The 20,218-nt window shown below is 37.8% G+C and overlaps 3 protein-coding genes across 6 annotated transcripts in view; 2 read left to right on the plus strand and 1 right to left on the minus strand.

Moving 5' to 3' along the window:
• Window positions 1-7,890: 7,890 nt before the first annotated feature.
• LOC100924710 lies at window positions 7,891-14,461 on the minus strand. Of its 2 annotated transcripts, none has more exons than XM_031950179.1 (5): window positions 14,399-14,461; window positions 12,623-12,696; window positions 11,412-11,576; window positions 9,378-9,509; window positions 7,891-8,391 (listed from the first exon to the last, which is right to left on the minus strand). In XM_031950179.1, exons 2-5 carry the CDS (start codon window positions 12,693-12,695, stop codon window positions 8,255-8,257), a joined length of 507 nt encoding a protein of 168 aa, XP_031806039.1. In that variant the 5' UTR covers window position 12,696; window positions 14,399-14,461; the 3' UTR covers window positions 7,891-8,254. The 2 variants fall into 2 exon arrangements, with proteins under 2 accessions (XP_031806039.1, XP_031806038.1); XM_031950178.1 differs by having other exon boundaries at window positions 11,412-11,579; window positions 14,399-14,460.
• LOC116420960 (transcription initiation factor TFIID subunit 4-like) lies at window positions 13,912-14,667 on the plus strand. The gene has a single exon (XM_031949233.1). The coding sequence runs from the start codon at window positions 13,912-13,914 to the stop codon at window positions 14,665-14,667; it is 756 nt and encodes a 251-aa protein (XP_031805093.1).
• EMC8 (ER membrane protein complex subunit 8) overlaps window positions 14,548-20,218 on the plus strand; it is a 34,226-nt gene continuing 28,555 nt past the window's right edge. For all 3 annotated transcript variants that reach the window (XM_031950176.1, XM_031950175.1, XM_031950177.1), the window contains exon 1: window positions 14,548-15,083. In XM_031950176.1, the coding sequence (XP_031806036.1) occupies window positions 14,853-15,083 (231 nt within the window). In that variant the 5' untranslated portion in view covers window positions 14,548-14,852. The remainder of the gene's footprint in view (window positions 15,084-20,218) is intronic.

Here is a 20,218-nt window from a genome sequence, read left to right on the forward strand (position 1 = left end):
ATCCCAACATTTATTATTTGTGCCTCTCAATAATAGTTGCTGAATAAATGTTGGTTGAAGCAGATTCAGAATTTGAAGCCAGACTCTCAGACTCCAAATCCTATGGATACTCGCATTCCTTATTTGAGCAGTACGTTACCTAATCTTGATACATGACTAGCTATAGTTTCTATAAGCCAAACTGCTTCAATAATAAGATTTGGAGTCAGAAGAACTGAGTTCAAGCCAAGATTGCTGAAACATAGACTCTAGCCTTGCTCTCTGTGCCTCAGTATTTTCTTTTGTAAAACTAAAAGGCTGAACTGAATCATCTCTAAAGTCCCCCTCGTGCTGAGTGTCTCTGATTCCACCCCTACCATTAGACCTCTCTGAGCTTCAACTCCCTCATCTACTAAATGTGTAGATCATCATCTATACTGTCTTGTCATAAAGCTTAAACCAAAGTCAAGCTCTTGCCAAACTATAAAGAATGATATAATGATGATTATGTCTAGGTTTCCTCAATTTCATCCCCGGCAGCAAAAACAAACTTTTTTCAGAGGACATAGGAGAACATCCCACTTTCCATACATGGCACAGAAATTTTACAAATGTTTTGGAATGAAAAAATGTTCATCTCACTGTATTTTTTAAAGTAGCTACAAGAGTATTAATGCCTCCGCTATACATAACTCAGCCATCTAGCACCCTCGATTACCTGAAATGCAGTCGGGATTCAGGAAACAAGAGAAATAAGCCATCTATTTGATAGCTCAAAGTCCATATACTTTATTTCCTCTTCACAGTCTTATTCTGAATTTACGAAAAGTCATTCTAGGTCAGTCATCTGGGTTTTTTGGACCAACGAAAATTAGAAATAAATCAGAATGCTACATAAAACACACACTAAAAGTACAAGGGACTGACAGCTGACAGTGAGGGGAGAGCCATAAAAACTAGGAAAAAAGGCAGGGATTGAAAAAACCATTTGGAAGCTGCCAAAATAGGGACAAATAGCTCCACACCTCACAACAGGCCTTCAGGGAATAACTACATTATACCAGCATAGTACAATAAGTTAATTTTCATAATGAGTCACTATATCACCACAGCACAATCTAGGAAGTTAATCTTCGTAAGGAGAGATCTTTGGTCATTCAGTTAATTCAAAAGTACAGAATAGAATACAGTTTAGAAAACTTTGCACCCAAAAGGATTAAAATAAAATTAAAAGTTAGCATTCACAGAATCATAGGATTTACACCTGAAAATGAATTTTTAAATGATCTAATTCAACACCTTCATTATACAGATAGAGAAATAAGACCTAGAGAAGTGATATAGGCCCAAAGTCACAATGGGAATAAGTAGCAAAACAAAGTCTGAGGCTCAAATCTGTTCCAGATTTGGAGGGAAATTCAGCTATCAAGAGTTATAAAAAGCTCATTTAAAAATATATCTTAGGGGCAGCTAGGTAGTGCTAAGTGGTGCAGTGGATAGAGCACCAGTCCTGAAGTCAGGAAGACCTGAGTTCAAATCTGGTCTCAGACACAACACTTCCTGACTGTGTGACCCTGAGCAAATCACTTAACCCCAATTGCCTCAGCAAAATAAACAAATAAAAATATATCTTAAAGACTAAAATTTCCATTAAATAATCTGCAATTGAAACCAAGAAGTTCTATCTAACAGATCATTACATTAACACCAAAGGATCTCTCTCCAAGCATAGATTCAATTGAAAAGTAGACAGCCAAGTCTGGTTTATTGTCAGAGGCAAAAATCCACAGTAATAAAGGACTTAACAGCCATTTTTAATGAACAAATAACCCCTCAGTTACAAAGTAATGGTAACATTTATATAGGTTTCTCTTTTGGAGCCAGGTTTTCTCTGGATCCTGTCCTTGTATAAACAAACAAACAAACAAACAAAAAACAATAATAACAACAAAAAAAAAACAGCCAGGTATTCGTGTTACTCTTAGATTATGATAGTTTCCCCAAAAAGTGGGGCTGCCTGATCCCTGTCCGTACAACCAGGGAGAGCTCAATGCATCAGTCACAACTACTAGCCATTTTCAAGTCTAATATCTAAATAAATAGTTACTTTTATTATGAAAATAAAGTTCAAATCAAAATCAACAAAACAAGACTAACACAGACTAAAACAGCAATTCAAAAATGTGCAAATGAGGTTAAATGTGAGATATAACAGTGAAATCTCATGTTTAATCTGCACAGAGAAATAGCACCAAATGGCACCAATGTCAGTGACCATAGGCTCAGGACAAGATAATTTTATCACTATATTATTTGTTGTATTTGAAAAAAGTATAAACTCCAAGTTAAACAATTTATGTGTGTAAATTAAGTTACTGTTAATTTAAAACTATTACAATTCTGGAGATCAGGTACTGGCTAAGAAATATAATGAATCAATGGAATAGATTCAGTTCACAAGACACAATAGTCAATGACTATAGTAATCTAGTGTTTGATAATCCCAAAGATTCCAGCATCTGGAAGAAGAATTCACTATTACTGGGAAATTACTGGGAATTACTGGGAAAACTGAAAAATAATATTTCAGAAACTAGGCATTGACCAATATCTAACATTTATACCAAGATAAGGTTGAAGTGGGTTCATGACTTAGACATGAAAGATGACACAATAAGCAAATTAAGAGAACAAGGGATAGTCTACCTCTCAAATTTGTGGGGAAGAAAGGAATTTGTGGCCAAAGAACTAGAATATATTATTAAATGAAAAATGTATAATCTTGATTACATTAAATTTAAAAGTTTTTGCACAAATAAAACCAAGGCAGCCAAGATTAGAAGAGAAACAGAAAACTGGGAGGGGTGGGAATTTGCAACCAATATTTCTGATAAAGGCCTTATTTCTAAAGTAAAGAGAGAATTGACTCAAATTTATAAGAATACAAACTAGTCCCTAATTGATAAACGGCCAAAGCATATGAACAATTTGCAGATGAAGAAATTAAAGCCAATTTTAGACATATGAAAAAATGCTCTAGTTTGTTTAGAAAAATGCAAATTAAGACAACTCCGAGGTACCACTTCATACCTCTTAAATTGGCTTACAGGAAAAAATAATGATGTTGTAGGAAATGTGGGAAAACTAAGGCACTAAGACATTGTTGGTGGAATTGTGAAATGATCCAACCATTCTGGAAAGCAATTGGAACTATACCCAAAGGGCTATAAAACCTGAATAATTTTTTGATCCAGCATTGTCTATACTGAACCTGTATCCCAAAGAGATCATAAAGAAGGAAAGGGACTCACATGTCCAAAAATGTTTGTAGCAGCCCTTTTTGTAATGGCAAGGAACTGGAAATTGAGTAGATGCCCCTCAGTTAGAGAATGGCTAAATAAATTATGGTATGTGAATGTAATGGATTACTGTTCTTTAAGAAGTAACGAGTAGGTTGCTTTCAGAAAAATCTGGAAAGACTTACATAAACTGATGCTAAATAAGTGAACAGAAACAAGAAAACATTGTACACAGTAACAAGATTATGTGATCAGCTGAGATGGTCTTTTCAACAATATAGTGATTCAAGACAGTTCCAATAGACCTGGGATGGAAAATGCCATCCACATCCAGAGAAAGAATTATGGAGACTGAATGTGGATCAAAGCCTCTTATTTTCATCTTTTTGTTCTTGTGCATTTGTTTTTTCTTGGGGTTTTCATCCTTTTGATGTGATTTTTCTTGGACAGTATGACAAATATGAAAATATGTTTAGAAGAATTGCACATGTTTAACCTATATTGGATTGCTTGCTATCTTAGGCAAGGGAGAAGAGGAAAGAGAAAGAAAATTTTGGAACATAAAGTTTTGCAAAGGTGAAAGTTGAAAACTAGCATGTATTTGGAAAAATAAAATACTATTTTGTCTAACAGTATCCTGAATGTTTAATATTATCTAGTATAGTATGGGGCAGCTAGATGGAGCAGTGGATAGAGTAAAGAACATGAAATCAAGAAGAATCGAGTTCATGGAACTCATAATTGAAAACCAGATAGATAATTTTGATCATATTAAGTTAAAAAGTTTTGTACAAACAAAACTAATGCAGACAAGATCAGAAGGGAAGCAATTGGAAAATCATTTTTACATTTAAAGGTTCTGATAAAGGCCTCATTTCTAAAATATAGAGAGATTTGACTCAAATTTATAAGAATTCAAGCCATTCTCCAATTGATAAATGGTCCAAGGATATGAACAATTTTCAGATGAAGAAATTAAAAATCATATGAGGTGCTCTAAATCACTATTGATCAGAGAAATGCAAATTAAGACAACTCTGAGATACCACTACACACCTCAGATTGGCTAAGATGACAGGAAAAGACAAGGACAAATGTTGGAGAGGATGTGGGAAAATTGGGACACATTGTTGGTGGAATTGTGAATGGATCCAGCCATTCTGGAGAGCAATTTGGAACTATGTTCAAAAAGTTATGAAACTCTGCATACCTTTTGACCCAGCAGTGTTTCTATTGGGTCAATATCCCAAAGAGATCTTAAAGGAAGGAAAGGAACCCACATGTGCCAAAATGTTTATGGTAGCCCTTGTAGTGACAAGGAACTGAAAACTGAGTGGATGCCCATCAATTGAATGACTGAACTAAGTTATGGTATATGAATGTTATGAAATATTATTCTATAAGAAATGATCAGTAAGATGATTTTAGAAAGGCCTAGAGAGACTTACATGAACTGATGCTAAGTGAAATAAGCAGAACCAGGACATCATTGTACACTACAACTACATTGTAGTGTACATCGCACAATTCTGATGAACATCACTATTTTCAACAATGAGATGATTGATGCCAGTTTCAATGATCTTGTGATGAAGAGAACCATCTACACCCAGAGAGAGGATTGTGGGAATTGAGTGTGGATCACAACATAGCATTTTCACTTTTTGTTGTTTGCTTGCATTTTGTTCTATTTCTCATTTACTTTCTTTGTTTTATCTGACATTTTCTTGTTCAGCAAGAAAATTATATAAATGTTTAAACATTGGATTTAACATATATTTTAACATGTTTAACATATATTGGATTGCTTGGCCATCTGGGGGAGGAGGTGAGTGGAAGGAGGGGAAAATATGAAACAAAAAGCTCTGCAAGCGTTAATGCTGTCATGCATGTGTTTTGAAAAAAAAAAAAAAAAGCTTTATTAAAAAATAAATAAAAAGAATTGAGTTCAAATACAGAATAAGGCATTAACTAGCTATGTGACCCTGGGCAAGCCACTTAACTGTGTGTTTCCTCATGTACAGATAAAATGTCTTGGAGAAGGAAATGGCAAACTATTCCAGTATTTTTATCAAGAAAACTACAAATGGGGTCATGAAGAATTGAACATACCTGAAACAACTGCATAACTGCAAAGTATAGTTATAATCATTTGAAATTTTCAACAAATATCAGATATTCCATTTTCTCTACTAGTTAATGAAGACTTAAGTGGCCTTTGACAGTAAATTAATATTTTATTGGTTTGAATTAAGTCCATTGCTGCAGCTAAAACGAGTAAAAGTAAAAGCAATACAGTATAATTGGCAGAAACACAAATTTAAAAGTCTAGCCAAAATAAAGTCCCCTGTATTACTGGGATGCACAAATATTATTATTAATGGAAAAAGACAACTTTTATATAAATACTTTAGCTAGTGCATGAAATCCAAAAAATTGAAATATCTTTTAAATCAATATGCAAAATACATTGCCAAGATTTTTCCAGAACTAAATGCTTTTAATAAGTAAAAATAAACTTTTTCAAAAGCCCTGTTACTTCAAAAAGGATTATTTGCATCAATCATATAAAGTTACTGACAGAATTTACTAAGTTTGATAGAAGCTCTAGCACAACCTATAGCTGTGGCCAAGATGGAAACAATGCTTGGCAAATCATATGTTGTTTTTAATGACTCAAATGATACTGTAAAAATGAAACCTTTGCATATCAAGAAACTAAAAGCCTTTCTAATTTGTTCTACAAGTGGATGCAGAAATATAAGTGCTTATTTGATTACAGGTGCTGAAAATGATGCTACAAAAGATTTATTTGTTCCTTTGCAGGTCTTTTTCTAAACCACAAGAGAAATTTCCAAGGTATTTTGTTTTAAGGAAAAGCTTGTAATGCATAAGAATTCAAACGATATTATACAATTCAGGGTGTAACGAGGGTCTATGAATATTATTTTTAAAATATAGCTTGTAATTAGCCTCTACTGAACTCTAGTTTCCCCAAGAAAACATCTAAAAAATCTAAGTAGTCAGGCTAACTCAAGGGATGTCCCCCTTTTTTTGCATTTCAAAACTGTGAAACAAAGTTGATATTCGGGCGTCTCATCAGGGCTGCCTTCATTGTATACAACATCTCACTTTTACTTGACAGCTTGCATATGTTTGGAATTGACGGAGTTAATGAGCTTGCATCTGCATTCGTCACTGTTTTTTAATTTCCTCCTCCTACTCCAAGCATGTGTCTCATCCCAGCGGTAACTTTTATCATGGTATTTATCATGGAAATGAAATCAAGTCAGAAGAGACATCAGAGGTCGAGTTCAACCCCTTCACTTTATTGCTAAGAAAATGGAAGCCCAGAGAAGCAACAATTGAGTTCTCACCCCCAAATTTAAGGCTCCCCACTGTACCACACACTCTTCACTCTATCAACTCATACAAGAGTATCTGGGATACAATGTAAAAGTACTATAAGATATTGGGGTGCTGGAGAGAGTGAACCTTCTGTGCAATTCTGATGTTACTTGCTTCAGACAATAAAATCTATTAAGAAATAAGGATAGAGCATGTTTCAACTTGGTCCACAAACACCAATTGTTACTATATTATAAAATTTAACATTTTTCTTAAATATATTATGTAACACAAGTTCAGCTTCTTAAACAATTTCCTTCCAATTCTTTCTATATCGAAATATTTGCTGGTGACTGTTACAAGTCACAATAAAGATTTTAAAATAATGATCTTTATTTCTCATAGCAAAGTACTTCAAAGAATAAGCTGAAAGTTTAGAATTTTTTTACTAGTCAAGTTGAAAATTTTATTTTTAAAAATTTTCTTCTCTCAGGATTGTTTTGTTTACAAGAGCAAACTACTCAAATTCATACTTATTTTAAGTTAAAGTTTTGGATGAAAAATTTACAAATATATGTTTCTCAACTAACTGCCGTGCAAAAATCAAGTTTGGAAACTCGCATCAAAAGAGAAATGAATTAAAAAACAATTTTCCTTCAACTTCATGTTCCCACCTCAAACAGCAACCATCCCAAGAGAAACACTAACCTAAATTCCCAAAACCCTTTGCCAATTTTTTTTTTGCTGAGGCAATTGGGGTTAAGTGACTTGCCCAGGGTCACACAGCCAGGAAGTATTGTCTTGAAGCCACATTTGAACTCAGATTCTCCTGACTTCAGGACTGATATTGTATCCACTGCATCAACTAGCTGCCCCTCCTTTGTCAATTTTTAAAATTATGAGACTTTATTGCTGAGTTAAGATGATGAGAGTTCAATTGGGTAGGCTTATTAGCTACTACTTAATATCAACATTTCCTTATTCATTCAAATCTTACAAAAAGGTTAGAGAAAAGAATTTGTTTTGGGTTACCATACAAAGAGTAAATCTGGACATCCAAGGAAGTTATTCTGATGCATCAAAATAAGACTCAAATACATTCTAGAATTTTTTTCTGCCATTAATAAATCATGACTTAGGACAAAAAACTTATTTTGGGGCTTCTCAAAAGGTTTTTTGCAGTCAGAAAGAATGACGTTGACATTTTATATTCTGACTTCATATGTCTTATTTTCTAAGGGGAAAAAAAAAGCCTGAGATATCCTCTAATAAACTGGATATGCATCCAAAATTTAATTATTTTTCAGATTTTGGTTCCACATTGAAACATTTCACTAAAAAAAATCCATTGGTAAAAATACTTCAAGTTGACACTTAATTATACAATCACTTACTATTTAACTTAGCAAACTTTTTGAATTTTTGCATTTAATGTTTATATTTACTAAAGATACACACGACACAGTACCAGCTATTTTCAAGTGATCACACTATATCTTCAAGTAAGTCAGTTGTTTATTCTCACTGTTAATGTTTTACATAGAACATTCCAGTAAATATGCTCAGGATTACACATATGTGAAGGAACAAGAGGTTCAAATAAACAGGAAGCATAATGCCCAATTCTTCTATTTCTTCCACTCTTTCTTTTCATAGTCCCACTTGGCAGAGAACCCTTGGATAGGAGCAACCTTCATGTCCAGCATTTTCTGGGTCTGCATGGCCACCCACTCTTCAGAAAAGGTATGTGGAATAGGACCATAAACTGTAAATTAAAAAGAATTTAAGAGAAAAGATGGACTTCACTTCATTTAGACAATAAAAATGGGGTTTGAAACAGAATGTGCTGATAATTAGCTTAAATTGCTATTCCCATGAAGCAATATGCAGTGAGTTCTGTGGGAATCCTGCCTCTTAAGTGGCATTCACTCATCTATATTGACTTTGTCCACCAAAGACAAAAACAGATATGTTGGGTTTATTTTTACTTTTCTCAATTCCTTAAAAACTTAATAAGGAGAGTGCTGTAGAGTTGAAAAAAAGAAATTAAAGAGCATCAACCTTTTCAGAGGCTCAAAGGAATGATACCATAATGTAGATGAAAAGCAAATTACATATAACCATTAGGAATTGTTCTGGACTTGCATTAACTCAAGGCACAAAAGCAAAGCTAGCATTGGCTATTAAAACACAATCCACTCTGCATATTCTAGAGACAAAAGAATTGGTCAGATTTCCAATATGGTCCCAAAAAAAGGCTCAACACTATTTAGGTAACACATTATTGTTGTCTACAATGGACAAGGCAAATCCTCTAGAGAACAAAAAGCACTTTGCAAATAATTAAAACTACTACAAAAATGTTGTTTCCTCCTCCATAAAATGGGTATAATTCCTGGTCTACCTACCATGAAAGGTTGTGAGGAAAAAAATGTGACAAAGTATATGCAAATGCTTTATGAAACTAGAAAGTGCCATATCCATGTAAACTATTATTTCTAAAAGATGCACGAGTTAAATGAAATTTTTCACATGAATTAACAAGAATTGGTTTCCATCTCGGAGAGTGCTCTAGTTTCTACTCAAGGGAAGATTTCTCTCTCATATATTGACTTAGAAAACCACAAATTTACATTAAGTCATAAGGTATGTTTGTTTATTTTTAACATCTTCCAATCACATTTTACGCAGCAAGTGTGATACTTCTGTTCTAAACCAAGGATCCATTATAAATTTCATTTCCTTACTTACCATAGCGCTTCTCCCATATGACAATTAAAGCACTAAAGCCAATGAAGAACATTGCAGCTCCAATAATTGTCTTCCACTCATTTGTTGGTTTATTCATTTTAGCAAAGGTCTCATTGAATTTGATATGATACACTAAAAAATAAGAAATAAAATAGTTGTTGAGTTGTTTTTTTTTTAAAGATTCTATGACTATTAATAATTGTATTTATTTTCAAATTATAGAACTAAGTCCAGGAACAAATAAGACAACGGGCTGAAGTTGAATTTTGGCAATAATGAAACATATCCAATGTAAAAAGCTATATTCTGATACCAAAATCCTCCAGGTCCTACTTGATGTCTGTTAAATTTGGACACTATACTTGTTGACAAACCACAATTGCTCATAAGATTCACGAGTCTACTTTATGTTCTTCAGACACAGGTTTTCTCAACATGCTTATTTATTTTCAAGATTCCCTCCTGTGAACAGCAGAGCCAGAATCAGAAAACATGGCCTTGGGCAGCTGAATCCTTTTAACTAGAAGGGACTAAGGCTCCAGCCAGAACAAAACTTGATTGCAAACCTATATGAGGGTCATGAAAAACTTAACAAAAAAAAGTCTCAAATATTCCTCCAAGAGTTAATTCTCTATATAAAAATAAAATAGCATACTCAATTCAGTATCCAAATTTGCTTTCATCTTTAATAAATGGTAAAATTACATGCAACCAAAGATTGAAGTTTTCAAAGGTTATAACAGATTATAAACTATCATAGGTTGATATCAAGCTAAAGACGAAAATTAAGCTAATTAGCTTAATTTAGGAGAAAATTATCACCAGTCTGCTTACAGTGAATTTTGCAGCAACAGCAATTCAATATCAAGTCTGATACTGATGTTTTATGGAGGATATATGTTCATTATGAAAAAAAAAAACTCCACAAAAACTTGCTTGTACAATAGGATTAAGTGACCAATTCTCAGGCCTATGAAATCAGTAACAAACTGGGAGGTGGGGGAGGGGAGGTGCTAGAACTAGCAGCTAAAAGATTTCTATTTCCTTAAAACACAAACTACAAAGCATGCCCCCTTCAGTGTAGAAAAGGAGAAAGAGCAGCAAATTTCCACAGTAATAAATCTGAAAAATTATAGAGGGAACTTTGCTTTAAGCTAATCCATTGAGGCTACAAAGGCTTTAGAACTTAAAAAGCAATGAATCATTTCAATTACTTCTCCCTCATCCTTTTATAATCAACTTTCAATTATCCATATTGAGGACAATACTGAAATATTTTGGAAGGCTCTGAAATCCATTTCTGTAGCTCCACCTGACTTAGGATTTCTCACACTATGGTTATTAAAAATATAAAGAACTGATCCATACCTAATAAGAACAAGATACTATCCAAATTTTCAGAATAATGGGAAGAGTGGAATAATATTAGGGAAGATAAAGGATCATTAGTATGACTTTGTAGACTATTGCATAGTCTCTTTCTCTATAAACCTGCCACCTTTCCTAGGGGAGACGATATATTATTTTGGTTTATAATGTCATTCACAAAGCTCTAATTTGGTTGTGTATCAGAAATTGTGCTATGAAGACCAAAAAACATAGTTCAGAGATGGGGAGGTAAAAGAGTAAAAGTAGCAATTGTCCAAATGAGTTGACCTTAGTGCTAAAAGCCTTTCTTAACCTAGTATATTACCTACCCTCCTTACCTCCATTCCAATCTTATGTCACACAAAATCTTTGATCCAATGACACTGGCCAGCTTCCCAGCTGTCCCTCAAACAAGATACTACAAATTGTGACAGAGCATCTTTTCTAACTGTCCCTCACACCCACTCTCCCCGATTATCTCTGCCTTCTGGCTTCCTTCAACCCTTCATCTTAAACCCTTAACTTTCTACAGGAAGCTTTTCTCTATCCCTCTTAAAATCTGATGTCTCTCTTCTGCCTTTGTATCCCCAGTGTTTACAATGTTTGGCATATAATAATTGGTGCTTAATAAATGTTATGTATCAAATGTATTGATTAAATACGCACATTGGACTTTTTCTTCAGAAGATAATTTATTCCATGGTTGCTTTTCCTTCTCCTTTAAAGCCTTCTGGCTGGAAGAAAGGTTCTTGACATGAGCCACATCAGGCAGGGGATAATCACGACGATCAACATAACTCGGAAGACTATAATCTTCACTCTTCACAACACCTGCTTATTATAATAAAGGCAGGAAATGGGGAGGAAAAATAAGTAAATGAAATCTAACTAGAAAATTCCCATATATATATATTAGAAAAAAACTGAAACCAATAAAAGGGAAAGAAAAAGATATTTCAGTCACTGGAGTGTGTTTTCATTCACACTTTCCCACACTCCTTTGGCTATTTGGTGGCAGTCCTTAACCTAAGATTCATGATGTAACATCATTCACCTTCAGATAAAGAATTGATAGACAGAGAATACAGACTGAAAGATATCTTGTCTTTCTTTTTACTTTTTTTGGGGGGAAGAGAGGTTGGAGAATGGAGGGATAGGAAGAACACAATAAATACAGAAATTCATTTTTCATGACTATACATATTTGTAATGTTTTGCTTTTCTTCTTTCTCATTGGGTGAAGAAAAGAGGCAAGGGAGAGCATTTACATCTGAAAAAAAAAAAGAGGAAAAATGTCTGTGCTTTAGGAAGTAAAAAAAAAAACAAAACAAAACTCCCCTACATAATAAATTTTAAAATTAAAAATAAAACCTAAAATATCCTTCCAGTTGTATAACACAATACTTTCCTTCACTCTTCAATCCAGCAAAACTGGCCTCCTTTTTGTTGCTCACCTATCAGATAGCTCAAATGAACTTGATCCTTATGTCCAACTCATTTCCTTATCACTTCAGCTTAAGTTCATCTCATACTTATCCTTTTTCCTAATCTTCTCAGCTATTATTGCCTCCTTTAACTATAAATGTATATAAAATTTTCCCCAATAGCTAGAGAACAGGCACATTTAAGTTTTTGTACCCCACACCCAATACAATCTGAGTAAATTTTCTCATTGATTTCAGAGCAATCTGAGCCTTCCCAAAGAAAGACTTTCTATGGAGACCCATCTGCATAGGATCTGAACAAAGAATGGAGAATAGGGATCAGGGAGAACAAAAGAGCAGATGCTGAAACTTATATTCAGTACCAATTGTTATCTCACAACATTTTACTGAAATATATGCAAACAGTTAAAGAAAGAAGAGTAAAATATATACCATGTGCCCGAACACAGGCCGAGGTGGAGATTGCCCGCCTTCCAACAAGGCCAAACACCCTGGTAGCCAACATTCTGTTAAAAAAGAATACAAAATTTGTTTCAAGTTAAATTGGAATGGGTTTATTGATAACGATGCTACTTTTCTTCCTCACTTACTGGGAGGAGCAATAAATCAATTTCCTTTCATTCACCTTCATCAGTAATGCTAAATCGAGTCTGTTACAAAATTTTAAAAGCAATATGGTATGACTTAACTGTGAGTTTTGTATTCATTCTGTACAAAGGAATACAGAACTATTTGGGGAGATTAGGTCTTTAAATGTAAATAAAACTGCTGAAAGTAATTAAAAGCCTATAGGTGTCTCATTCTTGATTGAGAAAGTGCCAAAAATAAGCTCAAACATTTTAAAAATACTTCTTATGAGGTGACCTGGAAAGTAAATATGAATTCAGGATTAAAAGGCTTTAGCTAGGTTTGGATATGACCTTGAAGAAGTCATTTTACCCAGGCAAGGAGGCATCATCCACATAAGTAAAATAACAATTTTAGCTGAAAGCTCTCCACTGTCCCCTCAGGCAGTAAGTCTTATTATGTCTAAATAAGGTAAAAAATGAGCCACTAAAGAAGGTAAAAATCTAGGGTTATAAAATGCAATCCCTAAAAAAGCCCTAGAATCCATCCTTATTTACTTACTAGCAAACTACCTTCTGCACAGAATTGATTAGCCCAAGGTCACAAATCTATTGCTCTAGTTCAGACTGGACCCAGCCCTGCCAATTTACTAGGCAATAGTCAAGGGATGGATTTAGACAATTTATAAATCTGTAGGCTCAAAGCAGCCACCCACATAATCAGCACCCCATGATCCCTTTCTTAGGGATTAAAAGTCCCTCCCAAAAATAGTCTCAGTACTAAAATCACACCTGGAATTCGTTAATTAATTACATTAATGACCAGTGCCCAAAGTCTGGGGTCCTTCCTTCCCCTCCCCCCCGGGTCTCCCCGTACCCCTATAACAAGGATCGGGAATAATGGGGGCAGCCGTAGATTTGGGGGGAAGCCCCGTCCCTCGCCCCCCCCCGGTTCTCCCGCACCCCTTATAACAAGGATCGGGAATAATGGGGGGAGGGGAGGGAAGGAGGACGCTTTAGATGATAGGCCTTAGCAGGTAAGAACTCGACAGCAGTTTTTCCTGCAGGTGAGCAGTGTCAAGAGGAAGAAAAGTGACCCCAGGATCGCTTCCTAAAGGCAGCGACCCTTCATCTGACAAGGAGGGAGGAGGGGCGATGACCCGCCTAAGGTCATCCTCGAGACTCCTCCGAGGGGCCTCGGACCTGGGTCCTTCCGCGGCAAATTCCATCTCGTTTCGCTTTGGCGCCCAGGTGCTCCCGCCCCCGCTGGGAAGGCGAGGAAAACAAAGCCTGCGGCCATCAAGGCCAGGCCGCCTCCCGCCCAAGGTCACGATGACGAACGGCGCCGCCGGCCCCCGGGCCCCCGGCGTCGGGCCTCGGACGGGGCAAGCCCAGCCGCGCAACCGCCTGGGCCTCGGGGTTCTCCCCGCGCCCGGGCCGCTCTGGGGAGAGGTCGCCAGGCCCTTCCCGGGACCCGCTCCTCGCAGGCCCCGCGCCCTTCAATGTCACCCTGAGCAGGGAGGACCCGCGGCGTCCCGTCCCCCCTTTCCCCGAGCTCCGGGCCAGGACGGGGCGGGGAGCTCGGCCGCCTTCCCCCCGGACAGCGGCGGGCCCGCCCGAGGCGCCCCCGCCGCCGCCTTACCTGCCCCCCGAGCCGCCGCCGCCGCTGCCGCCGCTCGCCGCCGCCCTCCACACCGCAGCAGCGCGAGACCGGAAGAGGGAGGCCGTAATGCCGCGCAGACTCTAGGGATGCGGGAGGACCCGGCGCTCCAGGCCCCGCCCACGACGCGAGAGGGTCGCTGTCGCGAAGAGCGGCTGCGGGGCAGCTTTACGACTGGCGCCGCTTTGCGGCAGGTCCCCCCGGAGGCGTCCGGCAGCTTTCGGCCTCCCGAGCTGCCTGCGGTTTCCTGAGCTTCTCACCCCTGGGCCGGAGCTGACCACCGGTGGCCCGGCAGACCCCAGAGAACCAGCGGAGACGGCCGGCGTCTGGGGGCCGGGCCGGGCCGCAGAACCCGAGCGTCTATGGTGAGCGGCCGCGCCGGGCCTGGGAGGCTGCCCGGCCGCGGTCGTCGCGGGCCTCGGGCCCGGGCCTCATCATGCCCGGCGTGAAGCTGACCACTCAGGCCTACTGCAAGATGGTGCTGCACGGGGCCAAGTACCCCCACTGCGCCGTCAACGGGCTGCTGGTGGCCGAGAAGCAGAAGGCCCGCAAGGAGCCGCCGGCGCACGGCGGCCTCCACCCGCCCCAGACCCTCTTCGTGGATTGCATCCCCCTCTTCCACGGCACGCTGGCGCTGGCCCCCATGCTCGAGGTGGCCCTCACCCTGGTGAGCGCCCGCGGGGCCCGGGGGGGGGAGGGGAGGGGTGCGCCTCGGGGGGTCGGGAGGCTTCCAGCCCGGCCCCTGCTTCTCCGACCAGTGGGAGCGCGAAGCGTAGAGGCCCCGAGGTCCCGCGGAGAGCGATTCGGGTCCTCCCCAGCCCGTGAGAGTCGCTGCAATGAGGCTTTTAAAGGTGGAAACTCATCAAGCGCTCCCCGCAGCGGCTAGCGTGGCAGCTCAGAGCAGGGACTAACGATGCCGTCTTAGAGTGCGGTGGTCTGGGGGTGGGTGCCTTCGGGCCGCGGGCCCGAGCCTGGCTCTGGCTCTCGGAACGCCCCGGAGCGGGGAGCAGCCGCGGCGCGTGGGTGCCCCGTGCGGGGAACCCCCGGTGGGGAGGGAGGGAAGGAGGGAGAGGAGCCTGGCCTGGCACGGGAAGGGAAGCGGGCTTAAACGCCGGACTCCTGCTGCGGTCTTCCACCATCTCTTCTCCCCCTCCTCCAAGCACCAGGCCCCTTGAAAAGGAGTGTTCAGAAAGGCCCTCGGTTCCCTTGAGAGGTAGTGAGCTCCCCCTCGCTTAGCCCGTCCAGGACAGTGCCAGAGACTGAAGGCAGTGATTTGGGATTGTCCTAGGCATTGTGCACCTGGCATCATCCTTCATATCCCGATTTCTCAGCACGAAAATGTGTGTTCTTTCTATTTTTTACTGTTACAAATAATCTTCATACTTGAAAAGGTTGGGAACTCTTCTCCCTTATAAAGTCTATAAGACCTCTTCCAACTCCGACATTTTTTGAAATCACGTGGAGATGGAGAAGTTGGAACTACTTAAAGAATAAATAGAATTTACTATGAACATTTACCTGATGGAAATTAAGCTAGAGTTCTCTACTTTTCCTGTACTGTTAGAAAAACTAGAGGGTTGTTTTTTTTTTTCAGAAGGTAGTAGCTATGATAATTCTTTTAAAAAAAAAAAACTTGTTAGAAAGCAGGTAAGAAATTAAAATTAATTAGGTAAAGTATTATGTAGTTTATGTTTTTTTTTTGATATTTGGGGCCACTATTTAGTGGATTTGGTAATTTATTAATCTGGAGATGTCTTTCTGATTTCAAATGGTATAAGTTAATTATCAATGACGATTTAAATGAATTTCTTAAAATTATGACAGAGAAGGGTCATTGGTTTCATACCTTTTCATCGGAACAAACTACACCTGCCAATTGGAAAACCTGTATATAAGATTATAAAGGGAGTTAGGTTGTGCTTTAAATATTTAATTGTATTATTATCACTGACTTTTAAAAAAAGCTTTCCAAAATCCATCATGGATTTTAAGATTTAGTAAATTTAGCGTTGGTCAGGGCTAGATTTAGAGTCTGACCTGAGAACTATATCCCTTATGAGCTCTCTAGGACATTGTTCAAATCACTTCCCTTCTCCCAATCTCAGTTTTGTAAATAGATTTGTTCGATCCTGTTTAGGTTGGACTAGGCTTCTTAGAGCTCTTAAATCTCAGATGTTAATTTTCATATTTAGAAAAAGGTTATGGATACAAAGAAGTTAGAAAGTAATTTTTGAGAGGCAGCATGGTATAGTGTATTGAGAGGTAGCCTGAAGAAGCTGGAATAAGCCTGGAAGACCGTTTTTGCTTTGAATCATATTTAGTAACAATTTAACAAAAGCTCTGTTGAGTTTCTGGAGCCTAATTTGTCTAAACTTGCCACAAGTTCCCTCCCTTTTTGCTTATATCTCTCCAAAGAAAATGAATGTATTTCTTGTTACTCAGTTATGTATCATTTCAGAAGTCTCTTTAGTAACTTTTGGAGTCTAGTTTAAAAAAAGCTTCAAGGCCAGAAACAAATAGGCTTAATCTTAATGAAGGAGACTTCCTAGTTTTGAACAACTATTGAAGCTAAGCTGATTCATCAATACTTTTCTTTTTGAGTATGTTCTCTAGTATTAAACAGTTCCTAATTCTTGAGATTTGAAAATCCTAGATTTCTCAGCATCATTGTGGGTAATTTGCAGTAATGGATAATTCATAGACCCGGAATTCGAAAAACCTGGATTGGAATCCCCTATTACTAGTTCTATTATTCTGGGCAAGGCACTGAACCTCCTGGGGACTCAGTTTCCTCATTTGTAAAATGAAAAGGCTGGACTAGGTGACTCACAGGTGCTTTCCACCTCTTGTTCTATGATCCTGTTATCCTCTTTTTCTCTATCTACACACACACACAAATACAAATATAAATGGTGTGAGTAAATCATGTTTATAAAATATATGTTATTTAAGTGTAGAGATGTTAACTTTTTTTAGTTTTTTTTTTAGTTTAGTTTTAGTCCTCATACCATTTTGAAAAAAGCAAAGTATATCAACTTGACAGTATATATACACACACACAATAACCCTGTGAGATAAGTACTCTAGATATGACTATCCTTCCTTTCCAGGAGAGAGAATTGAAGCTGAGAACAGTTAAATTACTTGTCTTTCATCACAAAGACTGTATATATATGAAGTAGTATTCTAATTCTGGACTTGAGTCTGACTCCCAAGGTCCTCATTCTAATCATTACACTTCTAGGTCATTTACCAATGTCCAAAGCAAGGTATATGAGATTTTTAGTTTGCTGAAATGATTTTTCTTATATTTTATCATCTACTTTCACTTAGCTATACTAGCACTAACCGTTATATGAGCAATTTCTCTCTCCCTCCTTCCCTCTACCCCTCCTCCATGTGTGGGGGTGTTCCTACTTTATGTGGTGTTTAAGTTCAGAATAAACATAACTTTTTTTTAAAGTAAAGCAGTTCTAAGAAGAAAATATGTATTTTGAATTTTAGCTTAAATACCGACTTTTAACCTGGAAGCAGTGAAAAACACAGTGGAATAAAGCCCTGAAAATTTATGATTGGACAACAATTTAGCTTTATACTATAATGCAATAGTGGAAGATATAATTTTAATAAAACATCTAAATCCATGATAACCCCTACAAATGAAGGATTATTCTCATGGCTTTCTTCTATTTATAGAGTTTAGTATTGTAATTATTTTGCTAAATGGAAGAGATTGATTTAATATTTAGCTAACTAAAGGTCATTATTTGAGACTTATTTTTGCAAAGTATTCCATTATTGAATTTTTCTAATGACTTTCATTTTATGGGTTTTTTTTTTAACTTTTCAAAATGCTTTCACATCTGTGATCTCTATGAAATAGGTAGAGCAGGTATTATACCCAAGTGGCAGAAATCCATATAATATTTACAAGCAGATTTTCTAAGTATGCAAGTCCATGCCACTAAATCTGTCTGCTTCCACCATTATAATCTGCTCAAATGCCTCTTGGCCTGATTTCAGTTTAGCCTTTATCTTCTTTCTACCCTGTTTCTAATTTGTCCCCTTGGTCATCTTCCATCTCTTCTGCCCCTATGCCTCAGCTTCTTGCTCTTTTCCTGGCCTTCATTCACCTCCATTATACTGTGCTGATAAATCCTACTTGCCTTGAGCCCAACATTTCCTATTTTCTTTCCTTTTCTCCATGTCATTCACATGGCGCTTTCCTTTCATTCACTTTGAAGATGCTCTGCCTATTGGAGATTACTTGCCTTGAATATGGCATCCCTTTTATCTTACCCTTTTTCATTTATCTCTGTGGCCAGTAACCACTACTTATGTCATCTGAAGCTTTTTAGACTTTATTTTGTTCATCTGTATAATGGTGGAGTTGAACTAGATGACCACAAAAGTTCAGCTCACAGTTCTAAAATCTATGACTCTCTGATTCCATGTATCAAATCAGACATTTCAGTATAAATCAGTAAGGCGCTATCAAAAGATAAATATCAGAGATTTCTTTGACAGAATGGGGAAAATGTTATATTACCAAATGATAGAGTAGTGATTTCTTTAATTGTATGCAGAAAGGCAATATCTTTAAAGGTATTATGCTTTTCTGGTAGCAAGCAGAAGGCTTGAGCTAAACATGAGCCAGTATACACAGGTAAAATAGAATAGTAATGCCTTATCCCCCTAAAATTGAAAGTCAGTTTGAAGAAAACTAACATTTTAGAAGGTACTTGTTTTCAATCTTAACAGTGAATCTAAAATTTCTCATAACTTTATACTTGCTTTTCCTTTTTGGTAATTTTTCATTGATCTCTTTAGCGTCAGTGCTATTCTTCTCCCCCTTTTCATTTTGCAGTGATATTTAGCAATTTTGTAAAACTTGTTACAAGTTCATACAATCAGTTGCTCGAGACCAGTGGCTTTTCCAACTCTGGCCAGATCTTCCTCCTTTCTTCACTTCAGCCTGATATTTTATTACTTTGTTATATTCTTTCTTCAATTTCTGTAAAAGCTTGGGTAGCCCACATTTTAATCACCTAAGAAGATATGTCCCATTTATAACTTTGTTCCTATAGAACTGACTGCCCTTGTAACAGCGTTTCACTAATAATGTCTTGTTTTCATGAAACAAATGGACAGTGTTAGGCAGATTGTACCTGTATTATCATTAAGCATTCACTGGGTAAGAAGGAGTTATAGCAACCAGGTAAATAATATGGATCTCTCCCCTTGGGTAGGTGCCTTGAGAGAGTAAATACCAAACTATTTAGAGATCAGATTAGCCCTCCATTCTTTTGCTTTGTAATGTAACTATTGACCTTACTATCAAGGGAGTGGAAGAACAATACTCTAGCTATGCTACTACCATTCCTCATTCCCTTGACACTCATTGTGACTTCAGAATTATACAGTGATTCTTCCCTACCTAAATGTACACATCTTCTATATGCAAAGTTTTATTCGTTGCCCCAGCTGATCATATCTACTTGGCATTTCTGTGCAAAATGTAAAATACATTACATTCTTCAAAACTGACTTCTCCAAAAAAAAACATTCCAGAGTAATTCCAAGCCTCTGTTCTTACCTTCAGTTTTCATCCTCCATACTTCCCCCTAGCTAATATAGTCAATTATATACATATTTATGCTGTTATGAACTTATATAATTAATTGATCATATGTTTGTAAAACACAACCAATTTTTATACCTATATGGAATTTACCTACCCAGCATATTTTTGACTGCCTTCCCCTATAATCAATTGCCATGTGTTAGCAAATACAAACTAAT

This window comes from Sarcophilus harrisii, chromosome 2 (genome assembly GCF_902635505.1).
Source record: "Sarcophilus harrisii chromosome 2, mSarHar1.11, whole genome shotgun sequence".
NCBI lineage: Eukaryota > Metazoa > Chordata > Mammalia > Dasyuromorphia > Dasyuridae > Sarcophilus > Sarcophilus harrisii.